A 14,604-nucleotide genomic window follows, 5' to 3' on the forward strand; every position below is an offset into this window, starting at 1 on the left:
CAAAAACTACAATTTGCAATACCGGGAACATGAGTGCAGAAGTATATTCACATGTACTTTGCTACTGATACTTGATATGCTCTTTTGGTGAAATGAACAAAAATAAACATTAATGCCACTCTGTTAAACCAGCATCCATTTTATTATATTCCTTTTACCTAACACTACATCATCTCCTTCCCTCACTGAAGTAAAAAAAAAAAAAAAGAAATACCAACTCCAAAACCTTAAGGATACCAAAGTACCAGCTATCACTGCTCTTTACAGTTACACTTTTTGTCTACTTTAAAGCAATCTCTTCGTTAGAATTCACATTTATAAACTTCTCTAATTAACCATGTATTGCAATTTTAGTTAATATCTTCATGAGAGGTATTATTCATGAAAGGACAGTTACGGTGGCTCATGCCTGTGATCCCAGTACTCTGGGAGGTAGCCAAGGTAGGAGGATCCCTTGAGCCCATTTGAGTTCAAGGCTGCAGCGAGCTATGATCACGTCACTGCACTCCCTTCATGGGTGAAAGAGCAAGACCCTGTCTCCTTAAAAAAAAAAAAAAAAAAATGAAAATATTACCATAGATTAAAAAAAATCTGATTAACAAGCAGTTGAAAAAGAATGAGATGGGATTAAAGACTGGTCTAAATCTCAGTCTCTACCTCCAAAAAATGTGCCGGTGACCAATGACATTAGTAAATGAAAATATTGAGCAAAGTACAAGACAAAGTATCATTAAAGTAAAACTAATCTTGGTGTCTTGGTCATGACAGGCATCTCTTGGACGACAGTGGGCTAGCAACCCTTCCAAATCATGTGGGAAGTGATTAGTACAGCACCTGGTGTGAATGCTAAATTAAACAAGATTGAGTGGGAAAGGTTTCCCTGGCCATTTCCTTGTGGTCCCCAATATTCCGACCATTAGGCAAGTGCAGACTAATCCAGATTTTTTTAGAACACAAATACTCTTGAAAAGATATGAGAAAAGACACTGGGAAAGAAGTTTAAAAGAAACAGCTAAACTAGTTGTATAAAAACTCAGTTCTATTCAACTTTCATTTTCATATAAATACTTATTAGCACAAGTTTCTCTTATGGTGACAGTTTCAGAACTAAAAGCAAATGTGTCCGTTCCCACCCCCCTCCATAAACAGGTAGAGATTTTTTCTCTTTAGTTTTCTCCTTTCAGTGGAGAGTAAATTCAGTTGCAAACATATTATATAAACCACTATTTACATTTCCTGTAGTGGTCTTTTAAACTCAAAATAGCTTCCCTTTCACTCCCAAACTCATTCACAAGTGACTGCCCCATCTTACTTGGACTAGGCTCAACTGTTTTTTCCTTGCACTATTCAAATGTCCTGTTATTTCTCCCTAATAGGTCCCCCCAAGTACACACCCAACTCCAATCCATGAAAAATGCTTAAACTTTAATCTTAAATGCAATATAAGCAGATCAAATCTCTAGATATAAACCACTCATTGCTTCAGAGTCTGTAAAACAAGTCACAATTTATTACAATATAAAAGTAGTCATACCTATAGACAAGGTCGCAGGAAATTGGAGATGTCCCCACAACACTTCCCTCTCCATTCTTCTACCGACTTACTCTAATTTCTTTGCCACCTTGCATGTCAATGAATGCTCTTCTTGCCCTCCTAACAAACTTCTATTTAACAAAAGATCCAACTCACACTGCCTTCTCTATGAAGCTTTCTCCAATTCTTCTGTGCAGTTAGGACTGTCCCATTGCACACTGTTCATGCTTCGTAAATAATTCAATTTTAACATTTATCACATGGCACTGGGTATGTTTCTACCCCACAGTCACCTATTGTGAACAAGTTCCACATAAGGGACTCCTCAATCTTAACATTTTGTGGTCTACTGCTCAATTTCTTTAGATTTTAAATAAAAACATTTCTAGATTTCCTACTATATGTGGAAAGCTATTTTGGAGCTCCCAGAAAGTTATAACACTTCTGAAGAGTAAAGCTTTAAATGAAAATTTATACTACCTGGTCTCCCTATTATATTAAGGCTGTATCAGAAATCAAAAATTCAGTTTAAGCAATTTTGGAGTTCCCAGAAGTTATATCTGAAGAGTAAAGCTTTCAATGAAAATTTATACTATCTGGTCACCCTATTATATTAAGGCTGCATCAGAAACCAAAATTCAGTTTATAAAAAACTTTCAGGGACTCACATTTATATGATTGAGACAACTTAACACCTTCAGCAGGAAGTCACAAAAATGCATAAGGCTTCCTCAGCTCTGCGCTTTACTCTGACCACTTAAGAGTTTGGCTTACAGGTAATAATCACCAGTGTGGTCACTTCTTGGGTCAAGAATGGTACAGGGAAGGAAAACAACACTAAGCAGAGCAAAAGAGGAAAAAATGGCAGACTACCATTTCCACTACCATATGGTTGCCTACTATCACCTTTTAAAATTAAATACTGAAGACTCTTACGCATTAGTATACCATATAGCTCGTTAACTCTTATTTATTCTTAAAAATAAGCATCAGGGCTGAATATGGTGGCTCTTGCCTGCAACTCCAGCACTTTGGGAGGCTGAGGCCGGAAGAGAGTTGAGCCCAGGAGTGGAGACCAGCAACATAATGAGATCCTGTCTCCATTTTAAAAATTTAAAAAAAAATTAGCCAAGCATGGTAGCCCGTGCCTGTAGGTGTGCCCAGGTAGTCAGGAGGTGGGGGCAAGAGGATTGGATCACTTGAGCCAGGAGTTTGAGGCCACAGAGAGCTATGATCACTGCACTCCAGCATGGTGTGTGACAGAGGGAGACCTTTCTCTTAAAAACATAAAATAAAAATAAATAAGCATCTGGCCTTCAACACCTCTCCCCAATTATTAGAAACCCCAAAATTACTAATGAAAAATGATCTTAAATTCTGACTTGTAGCTCATCCTTCATAGTGTACTCCATACCAAAGGATGCCTGAAAGGTTTAGCAAAACATCTGGAATCTCCTAAGAGAATAAAAACTAATTCAGGTCCATAAATCTGCTATGTTGAGACCCTTGGGGTAAGACATAGAATGCAGAATTTTTCAGATTTTATAGCTATGACTTTAACATCCCATATGGGGTCTGGAGTAGCACCCTATAATGAAAACATGAATATTTCCACAGAACATGAATACTTGCCGGGCGCAGTGGCTCACACCTGTAATCCCAGCACTTTGGAGTCCAAGGTGGGTGAATTACCTGAGGACAGGAGTTCGAGACCAGCCTGACCAATATGGAGAAACCCTGCCTCTACTAAAAACACAAAAGTAGCCAGGTGTGGTGGTGCATGTCTGTAATCCCAGCTACTCAGGAGCCGGAAGCTGGAAAATTACCTGAACCTGGGAGGCGGAGGTTGTTGCAACAAGAGCAAAACTCCGTCTCACAAAAACAAGAATAAAACAACAACAAAAAAAAACATGAATATTCACATTTAAGGAGTAGAAAAATATAAATAGCTGATTTGTCGCCAAAACGATTAAGAAAAAGCTTTTGAGTCTTCAGAACTCACAATTATTATAAGGTTGAAATTTTACTTCTTTTCCATTAGGGTGGCTGTTTGGGATACACTCAAGGCTAGTGTAGTGAAGTCGCAGAACTGAATCTAAAGCCCAAGTCTCTTTAGTGGCTCAAGCCTGTAATCCCAGCAGTTTCGGAGGCTAGGCTAGAGGATCCCTTGAGCCTGAGACCAGCCTCCTGGGCAAGAAAGTGAGGCTTCATCCTTACTAAAAATAAAAATGAATTAGCCAGGCATGGTGGCGCATGCCTACAGTACCAAGTTCTATGGGGCTCATTAGGGGAGAGTGAGGTGGGAGGATCACTTGAGCCCAGGAGGTTGAGGTTTCCATAAGCCATGATCATCATCATGCCCCTGCACTCCAGCCTGGGTGACAGAGCAAGACTCTGTCACACACACACACTTGTAAAATAATATGAATGTTAAATAAATTATCACACAAAACACAGAGGAACAGAATTTCTGGTTAGCAGATAACTAATTATAGAGTTTACTGTAATTTAATAATACATTATTTCAAATATATGCCTTATTGGGATTTCTTAAGTCTCTCTAGTTTGAATATTCTTTTCTGGAAATAGTATTCTAAGCACCAAATCATATGCTTTTTTTTAACCAAAAAAAGCAATTACACAAATAAAAAATGCAAAGTTTCAACATGACTTCAACTCTACTCGTAAGAATATAATCCTACAAATGCTGCAAAACTATTTTCCCATCAATAGTCTAGGTGAGAGAAACTTCCAGGTTATTTAAAAGATACCTAAATTCTATCTTTTGATCAACGAAAATTACCTTACATTTGAATACTCATATGGCATTAAGGGAAAAAAAAAATCACTGACACAGAACTACATCAGATTTTGGCAAAGATTAAAAAATAAAATCAACTTCGGCATTTACTAGAAAATCCCTGAAGAAACTGTCCATTATATTACTTGGTGTCAACTACATAAAACCAAATCCCACTGGAGAAATCACTTTTCAGAAGTCAGTCCCAGGAAGTTTGTCATCCTGTAGAACTGGTGTTATTTTTCTCTTTTGAGTAAGGCTGTTTTAGTATCTTAGAGCCAATTAAAAGCTTAATTGGCCAGGCGCGGTGGCTCACGCCTGTAATCCTAGCACTTTGGGAGGCCGAGACAGATGGATCATCTGAGGTCAGTAGTTCAAGACCAGTCTGGCCATCATGGTGAAACCCTACCTTCAAAAAAAAAGCTTAATTAGGGCAACCACGTTTATATCCATGATGAGCACTCTTTGCCAATTTTACTTTATTTTGCCAATTTATTTCTGTCATTTCAAAATACAACATGTATGCATGCAACACAGAATGAGAGTAGAGTAAAATTATTTATAATAGGTAGAAGTTGCTAGTATGACTAGCATAAACTTAAAAATCTAGGCTCAGAAAACCAGGTTCCATGAGCCCACAGAATAAAGTAGTTTTAAAAAATGAGATTAACACCTGACTTATTCTAATTAAATCAGACATAACATGGGTGAATATACATTGTAAAACAAATTTAGGCAGTAGTTATCTGTATTTCTACAATTCCATTTCTAATCTCAGGTCATCTACCTTATTTGGCTAAAATTTAGTGTTTCCTCGTTGCAAATTAGCAAGACAAGGATTTTGAGATTTTTGCATTATCAGAGCAATTCATTCATGACATCATTTCTACCCTTATTTGATTACCCAGATTTTAGTTTTTGCTGTCAGTTTTAATTATTATTCCATAACCCCAGCATGTGAGTATTCTATTAGGACAGAAGTTTCTAACTTTCGTGAGTTACCTTGAGTCTACCTTCAAGTATTCTCTTATATCAGTAATAATCTGAAGTGGATCCCAGTAGTGACTCAAACAACAAATGTTAATTTCAAGATTAAAAAAAAAATCTGAATAAAAACCCTGCAGCTATGGGTATACTTTCTTATCTCAATTTTTAAAAGGCACCCCAACAAAAGCTTCAACATCATACCAGAAGACAGTGTTATTAGGGCTATATCTTACAAACTGTGGACTGAAGACCTGGGGGAAGTCACAGTTGCAACAATAGACCCACAAATCCACACGTACCAAGCATTGCAGGTTGAACAATTCACTAAGACTTTTCAGTTGTTTGTTATAGAACTTTAAATGTATTTAAAGGCATTATTTAAGGGAAAATTTTTTGTTGTCTCAATAAATGGAAATTAAAGCATAATGATGAAGGGGATCATAAAAATATTTTAAAGCTAAAAGAAACTAATTTTTTAAAATGACAGGACTCTACTATTTTAGTGGTTAATTAATTGCAAGGCTTTAATAATGCAGGATAATCCTAAAAATATGAAACCTGCCTCTTTCTACTTTTTTATTAGCTGAATGACCTTGGGAAGGCCTTAAGCTTGGTAAACACAGGCCCACTGTGTTCTGTATTGGTCAGATCTTCCCTGGAAAGTTAAGAGTGAATTCTGTGTATTCATCACAAGGTGGGCGGAAGAGCACCTAACCTGCAAAAACAGGACTCTGGGGGAATTCTTGAAATGTCTAACATTTGAAGCGTTATCAGGGAGATGAGTGGAAATTAGGTTAGGTTTAAATTATACTATTCCAGGCAGAGAGCAGTGGCTCACACCTGTAATCCCAGCACTTTGGGAGGCCCAGGCAGGCGGATCACCTGAGGTCAGGAGTGCAAGACCAGTCTGGCCAATATACAGTAAAACCCTGTCTCTACTAAAAATACAAAAATTAGCTGGGTGTAGTGATGCACGCCTGTAGTTCCAGCTACCAAGTTGAGGCAGGAGAATTGCTTGAATCTTGGAGGCAGAGGTTGCAGTGGGCCAACAGAGGGAGACCCCGTCTCTTAAAAGTAAATTAATAAATTTTACAAAAAGTAAACTATACTATTCCCAACAACAGAATTAGGAAGCTACAGAGAAGCAAACTTTGGCTACATTTAAAATGACTACCTAATAATCAGCCTACACTGGAAGCTGCTTAATTAAGGATGTCTTTACAAGTCCATTGAAGTTATTCATATCAGTTTTCCAGTGCTGTGTACTTTCTACCAAATGCCAGATTTGGTAGAAAGTACACAGCACTGGAAAACTGATATGAATAACTTCAATAGTGTTTTCTAACTTTAAGGACTGCGGTGACTAACAGAGTTATCTCATATTTGTCATTTCATTTTCATAATAATCCTATAAAATCAACACAATATTTTAATGAGGAAACTGAAGAACTTAATTTGATCATGGACTACAGCGGGTAAGTGGCATAGCTTATTTTAAAATTCATTATGTTTGACTCAATTTGCGCTTTTTCCAACAATATTTGCTGATCTCAACCTTGACTCACAGAATTACCTGTAGAACTTTAAAAAAAAAAAAACTGGCCCGGTGCAGTGGCTCCCGCCTGTAACCTCAGCACTTTTTGGGAGGCCAAGGCGGGTGGATCACAAGGTCAGAAGTTTGAGACCAGCCTGACCAACATGGCGAAAGCCCCTCTCTACTTAAAAAAAAGACAAAAATAAAGCCGGGCATCATGGCACACGCCTGTAATTCCAGCTACTCAGGAGGCTGAGGCAGAAGATTCACTTTAACCCAGGAGGCAGAGGTTACAGTGAGCCAACATGGTGCCACTGCACTCGTCTGGGTGACAGAAGCAAGGCTCCATCTCAAAAAAAAAAAAATTCCACATCCAAACCACACTGCAGACCAGCTAAATTGGAATCCACAGTTAGAGAGACCTCTTACGGTCTATAATGCTTCCAAGTGATCCCAAAGTGCATAGCCATGATTAAGAGCCACAGCTATATACCAAAGGGTGGAAATGGTTCACTGGAACACACCTTCATTTGTTTACATATCATAAATGACTGCTTTCATGTCACAAGTGGCAGAGCTGATTTTTATGGCCAACAAAGCTGAAAGTCTTTTTTTTTTTTTACACTGTTTTAGCCCTTTACAGTAAAAATTTGCCAGTCCTTGGCTCTATATCACATTATACCCTAACCATAAGGCTCTTTTAAGACCCACCCTCCACCCTCTCCCGCCTTTTTTTTTTTTTTTTTTTTTTGGCCAGCAAATAACATTGGTGGCACTGATAGAACCAAATTTGTGAGTTAAGCAAGGTTTCAGATACCAAAGTGGTATTAATAACATGAAAATAATCCTTTTTAAGATAAAAGAGATGGCTGGGCACAGTGGCTCACACTTGTAATCCCAACACTTTGGGAAACCGAGGTGGGTGGATATGAGGTCAGGAGTTCGAGACCAGCTTGGCCAACATGGTGAGACCCTGTCTCTACTAAAAATACAAAAATTAGCCAGGTGTGGTGGCATGCACCTGTAATTCCAGCTACTTGGGAGGCTGAGGTAGGAGAATCACCTGAACCCAGGAAGCAGTGGTTGCAGTGAGTCGAGACTGTGCCACTGCACTCCAGCCTGGGCAACAGATGAGACTCCGTTTTAAAAAAAAAAAAAAAAACAGATGTAGGTAAGAGATAAAGCATATTAGACCACCACCAATTAATTTATGATAGACCTAGTCCATTGATAGAACCATGGCTAGGAGATATTTGATAAACACTGCTAGCGATGTTATTTTTGAAAGTATGCATTGTGGTTCATCATTAATGCTTTTCTTTAAATCACTCCAATTATATGTATTAGTTTTTTAAATGGGGTTACTACTGATTAGTTGCCACCGGACAACTGCTATACCCAAAAGATCTTATTTCTTCAAGGAAAACTGTGTGCGTGTGCTCACATGCTTGAGTGTATATTCAAAAACACTACAGGGGAGGGTCGGGCTGGTGGCTCATGCCAGTAATCCCAACTACTCAGGAGACTGAGGTAGGAGAATTGCTTGAATCCGGGAGGCGGAGATTGCAGTGAGCCAAAATTGTGCCATTGCACTCCATCCTGGGCAACAAGAGAAAAACTGTCTCAAAAAAAACAAATAAATTCAGGGTTCCCACCATACTGTTAAATAGGAACAATCCATGCAGCGGAAAGACAATGTATCTCTAATGAGAAATTTGTCAAGGTCTTCTACATTATTAAGACAAAACAAAGTGCTAAGGAGTCTATCTACCCTTAATACTTTAAATTGTCTCAGGGATTTTATTATTAAAACTTGATATGAAGTACAAGAAATATCAGCAAATAGTATCCATTATACACACCTGACGATTTTCACACAGTAAAAATTTCAAAAAAAAAAAAAAATCCATCCACTGAAAACTAACCCAAATCTAAAAAGCCAGAGGAACATTTCACATGATTACTACGACATTTTGCCCTCTGGCAACTAAAAATAGTGATTCTTTTCACAGAAAATACTCCATCCTCAGATGATCATGATCATATAAATCAGACACTGAACCGTTTTAGCGTTTCAAGCATTAAATAATTTTTGACAGCGGTGGACAAGCCTCAGGTATGTATAGGAAACCTCAAACCCACTGAGTGTGCATCTTCAAATAAAGATACGCACAACCAGATTAAAGACTTAACAATGGTCTTCTTTTATAAAATCCCCACCATCAATGTGATTCTCTAAGATTCCTATATAACTTTTGGAGGGAAATATATTGAAGAGACAAGCCTCAGAGGCTTTGCAATGAATGCAAAGATGAATGAAAATCAGGTGACAGTGGGCAAACAAAATATTCCAGCTCCTATGGTGAGAACAGAACAGTAGCTCTAGGCCAGGTGTGGTGGCTCACATCTGTAATCTCATCACTTTGGGAGCTGAGGCGGGCAGCGCACCTGAGGTGGGCAGCGCACCTGAGGTCAGAAGTTCGTGACCAACCTAGCCAACATGGTGAAACCCTATCTTTATTAAAAATACAAATATTAGCTGGGTGTAGTAGCATGTCCCGGCTACTTGGGAGGTTAAGGCAGGAGAATCACTTGATCACAGAAAGTGGAGGCTGCAGTGAGACTCTATCCTGTGTGACAGAGACTCTGACTCAAAAAAAAGAACAGTTAACCCTAAACAAATTAGAATACCATAATCTCATAAATGGCAAAATTATTTTAAACACTTAAATGTTCCAACAGCCAAAAATAAATAAATAAATAAATAAGGTCTCTGAAATGTGATTATATATTGCAACTAAACAGTCTTATCTTTTCGCACTGGGTATAAATGTGAGTACAGAGGCTAAAGATGAGGAAAAGTCAAAGACCTGTACATTTAGCAGAGTCCACATTCCTTAACAATATATTAAATGCCTGGCTATTAACACATCTTCTGATAAACCCACATACATATGCACTGAAAAAAGACAACGAAAATATATCAAATATGCATTTGAATGATGGCCCCTCTTGTATTATAAACAAATTTAGTATTACTTTAAAATAATTCAACTAAAAATGTACTTCAAGATTATCCAACTAGAATTAGGGTGAACACAGAAGCATCCTTTATATTTACCTGGCTCTTCCTTGATGAGTAGTGTATTTTCTTCTGGATAGGCAACAGGTGGCTGCATCACTGAGCAATCTTCTAAATTCGTTTCATTATTAGGTGGAATATTATAAATAAATCTTTTTGTTGTTTGGTTTTTCCTCCTCGTTTTGCCAGTCTCTTGAATTCCCTGGGAGCCCATATTATTCCAAATAAACACTTTTGTTTGACCTTCAGATTCATTTTCAGCCATTTCAGGAGATCCATCCTGGACCCAACTACTGTCATTCATTTGGTAGTTTTCTATTTGGCCCTCGTCGACATTACAAGCATCATTTTCAATCTTTACATTACTTGCCAAATTGGTAAGATTCCGTGTTGCCCAAAAACTGGCAATTTTTTGATCCCGTGATGAAGACAGGCCATCTCTATTAACTGGTTTTCTATTATTATAGTCCACAACTACAGACTCTGGAGCTTCTGATTTAATGCTTATATTTAAGGCATCTTTAATGAAATTTCGGCAAGTTTGAACAACTTCACTCATTTGAAGATAGCTGGCCACTGTCATAACTTCAATGGCATTTTGGCTTGTGAGCACCAGGTTACCAGAATACAAGAAGTCCAAGATGACTGAAAAACCTTGAACTGCAGCAATATCTAAATGGGTAGTATTGTTTTGCTTAGGTTTTTCTTTGTCTGAAGCGCAATATAAAGTCTTAAAGAAACGGCTGCCTGCAACCAGGATGTTCTTATGAGCTTTGAAGATTTTTCCGCTTACCACAATGCTAACATCACAAAGAATATCTTGCTTTCTCTGTTCATCTAGCTGTCGCAGAAGTTGATAGCAGTAAGAGTTTTCATGTGGCCTACTATTAAAGTCACAGTAACCCTCCTCTGATTCCTGTAATTGAATAAAAAAAAAATTAATATTAAACTTCCAAACCAAGGAAAACAAATGTCAAGTTTTCAAAAAGCAATAAACAAATATACTAACTAGTAAGTAATCAAGAAATGGAGTGTACAGTGGTTGTGCAACCCACTGCTATTATATATATATAAAAATAAAAAATCAGCGGGACACAGTGGCTCACGCCTGTCATCCCAGCACTTTGGGAGGCCAAGGTGAGTGGATCACGAGGTCAAGAGATTGAGACCATCGTGGCCAACATGGGGAAACCCCATCTCAACTAAAAATACAAAAATTAGCTGGGCCTGGTGGTGTGTGCCTGTAGTCCCAGCTACTTAGGAGGCTGAGGCAGGAGAATCCCTTGAACCCAGGAGGCAAAGGTTGCAGTGAGCCAAGATCGTGCCACTGCACTCCAGCCTGGTGACAGATAAACTCCCGTCTCAAAAAAAAAAAAAAAAAAAAACCACATCTGAAGATCAGCAGGATTTCATTTTAAAAATAATATCCTGTTATATGTTTCAAATACAAGCTAAGAACATGAATTGAGAATTTCTTAAAATTAAAAAAGAGCAATTATTTTCTTAAAGAAAGAAAATTTCATTTATAGGAATTAAATGAGTTTGCTTTATCTCTAATAGGAAAGCAGCAGTCTCCCCTGATTGAACTTAAAATATCTGACTTATATTTTATGCTGGGCATATCACCCTATCTACCATCAATAAAAAGGTAAATTTTAAGTCTTGGAAAACATTAAAATCAAACAGTTTAGGTCAGTGAAGTTAATTAAATCTAACTACAGATAAAGGTAAGACACTAAGGAGAAAATTTGCTTCAATTATAGAAATATCTAGTTACATGATTTCCTATCTACTTTCAAAACGACTTCCCTCTTTAGGGTCATAAATTAAATTAAAATTCTTATATTGACAATTCTTAATGTTTAGAAATTCTGTTTATCATACCAGTATTCATTATAGTTCTACTTGGCATCATAATTAAGATTGTGTGATATAATCCTAAGAATAAGAGTATGATCTAGAATTCAGAATGCTGTCTGTACCAGCTATTAACTGTGTGTGTCCTTGGAAAGTCACTATCCCTGACACTTTTCCTTAAACTATAAATCAGTATTACAAATATTGGTTATAATTTTATGACTTTCCTCATACAGTGGCTAGGTGGGTAAGCTCCCTCAAGGCAGAGCTGACTATCCCTCCAGCACCTTGATTAGTGCCTGGCACACTTTGCTAAACAACTGAAGTAATCATCTCTTTCCCAAGAGAAAAACTACTTAGGCCATTTCTAGTAGAAAAGATAACTGAAAATACTGACCTTATTCAAGTGTCAATTCTTTGATACAAAATATTAAGTTAAACATAGGCCATTTCTATGAAATGATACACACATACATGATTTATGATTTTATAAGCATGGAGAAAAACATGGGGAGATTCATACTAGAGTGTTAACAGGCTCAAAGGACTGACATGCTAAGAAAAACTGGTGTAAAAGTGGTGTAGAGATGACAGGACTGCAAAAGAAGTCTCCCAAACAATATCTAAAACACAGTATCTCTTAACAGTCACACAAATGTGACAATACAATCATGTGCATGGCTAAATCATGAAATGTTAGCTTTACTTGCATCCATGTCACAGGAGGCCACACACACTCTCATCTCAATTCTCAGAAACTAACCCAGTCCATCTAAAATCTTAAGTGCTGCTTCCAAGTATGAGAAGTCAATTGAAAGAACCAAAATATTAATATTCCAGGACACGGCCAAGCATGATGGCTCATGTCTGCAATCCCAGCACTTTGGGAGGCTGAGGTGGGTGGATCACTTTGAGGTCAGGAATTCAAGACCAGCCTGGCCAACATGGTGAAACCCCATCTCTAACAAAAACACAAAAATTAGCTGGGCGGTAGTGGTTCGTGCCTGCAATCCCAACTACTCCAGAGCCTGAGGCTGGAGAATCACTTGAGCCTGGGAGGCTGAGGCTGCAGTGAGCTGAGATCACACACTGCACTCCAGGCTGGGTGAGACCGTGTCTCAAAAAAAAAAAAAAAAAAAAAATTAAGATTCCAGGGAAGGCTTCAACTATTTCACTGTGAAAATGGAATAGTGTGGAAAATCGAAAAGTAAAAATCTCCTCATTCGACTGATCCTTGGCAGCCTCCCGGTCCCCTTCTAGTGCCAAATGCATAACACCCTTATGCTAAAAATCTCTCACCCATGCTCCCCCTACCATATCATAATGTTCCACGCTCTAAATTAGGTATATTCTCCTACCAAAACACCCAATTCTGCAAAAACTTAAGTCACAGATCAAGTAATCAAAACAAATCCATTCATGAGTAACACCCTTATTTTTGTTTTTTGGGTAACGACAAAGTAAGGTAATAATGAGACTTATTCAATCTAAGCTCTTTCTTGTTTTGTTTTGTTTTGTTTTGAGATGGAGTTTTGCTCTTGTTGCCCAGGCTGGAGTGCAGTGGCACAATCTTGGCTCACTACAACCTCTGCCTCCCAGGTTCAAGCGATTCTCCTGCCTCAGCCTCCTGAGTAGCTGGGATTACAGGCATACACCATCATGCCCAGCTAATTTTGTATTTTAAGTAAAGATAGAACTCCTCACCTCAAGTGATCCACCCGCCTTGGCCTCCCAAAGTGCTGGGATTACAGGCATGAGCCACTGCTTCCGGCCAAGCTCTTGCATTAAACTAGTATGTTGTATTGGATTGTTGCAAATATTTGGTTAAAAGAAAAAAAAGTGATGTTGTGAAATCTTAAATCATTTAGCAAAGGGGAATGAAACTATTTAGGACTTGTGTGAAAATGTAAGGAAAAATACTAAAAACACCTACTTGGACAGTGTAACTTTCTACAAAAGAATCATTCTGTTTACTTGGTTTCCCTTTTGAGACTGAGTAAATTTTATTAATTTGCCTATGCTCCATACAGAAATTCCTAATGAAGAGGAAGACTCTTGCTCTGGTGCACACCCAACAATAAGCTTTGTTACACATGCTGTACCTGAACCCAAGTTCATTTGTTTCAATGTTCTATCTAATAGAGATTGCAGTAAAAGAATATTGTACGAAAATTTGGAAGACGTAAAAATTTCCAACAATGACTCTCTGGCAGCATGTATCCACAAAGTATTTGTGGAAGCATGTACAAGTCAAGGACTGCCTAAAGTTCATATATCAAGCAGCTGAAAACACTTTAGGAGGTGGCTATGCCTACTGCAGCAGTCATCTTAGGCTACGATCATTGCGTCCTGAATTTTCTGTCTTTATCATACCAAATGTCCTAATTTTTAACTAAGACAAAAGCCTATCCAAATTATCTGATTCTACTTTGACACAAACTACAAATTAAACACTATTTGACCAATTTTTTTTTTCTAATTACTATGGTACAAGAACATTAATGTTCCTTGCTTTTATAGCCAACAACAGCAATTTCTTTTTCACCACTGATTAAAGCACTACTCCATATGTTTGCAGCAGCTATTAAATATGCCCTTCAAAAAAACTCAAATAAATACGCCCTTTGAAATAATGAATCATTTCAAAGAGTATGTGTACTCTCCAAGGAGATTATTATTAGAATATTTGGGTAAAAGAGCTAAATAAGCACAAAACACTAAAATAAACTGCCAGTATTATTTGCTGAACTCAACAAATTAATAAATTCTTAGTGCTCGACACAAAATCTTACAGTAGGTTCCTAATAACT

General features: G+C 37.7%; 1 protein-coding gene across 1 annotated transcript in view; it reads right to left on the bottom strand.

The window, feature by feature from the left end:
- Positions 1 to 14,604, bottom strand: part of ZBTB10 (zinc finger and BTB domain containing 10) — a 39,473-nt gene that overhangs the window by 15,332 nt on the left and 9,537 nt on the right. The window contains exon 2 of the mRNA XM_032250563.1: positions 9,977 to 10,853. Within this exon, the coding sequence (XP_032106454.1) occupies positions 9,977 to 10,853 (877 nt within the window). The remainder of the gene's footprint in view (positions 1 to 9,976; positions 10,854 to 14,604) is intronic.

This window comes from Sapajus apella, unplaced genomic scaffold (genome assembly GCF_009761245.1).
Source record: "Sapajus apella isolate SASKATOON/1434 unplaced genomic scaffold, GSC_monkey_1.0 scaffold3, whole genome shotgun sequence".
In the NCBI taxonomy this organism is placed as follows: Eukaryota; Metazoa; Chordata; class Mammalia; order Primates; family Cebidae; genus Sapajus; species Sapajus apella.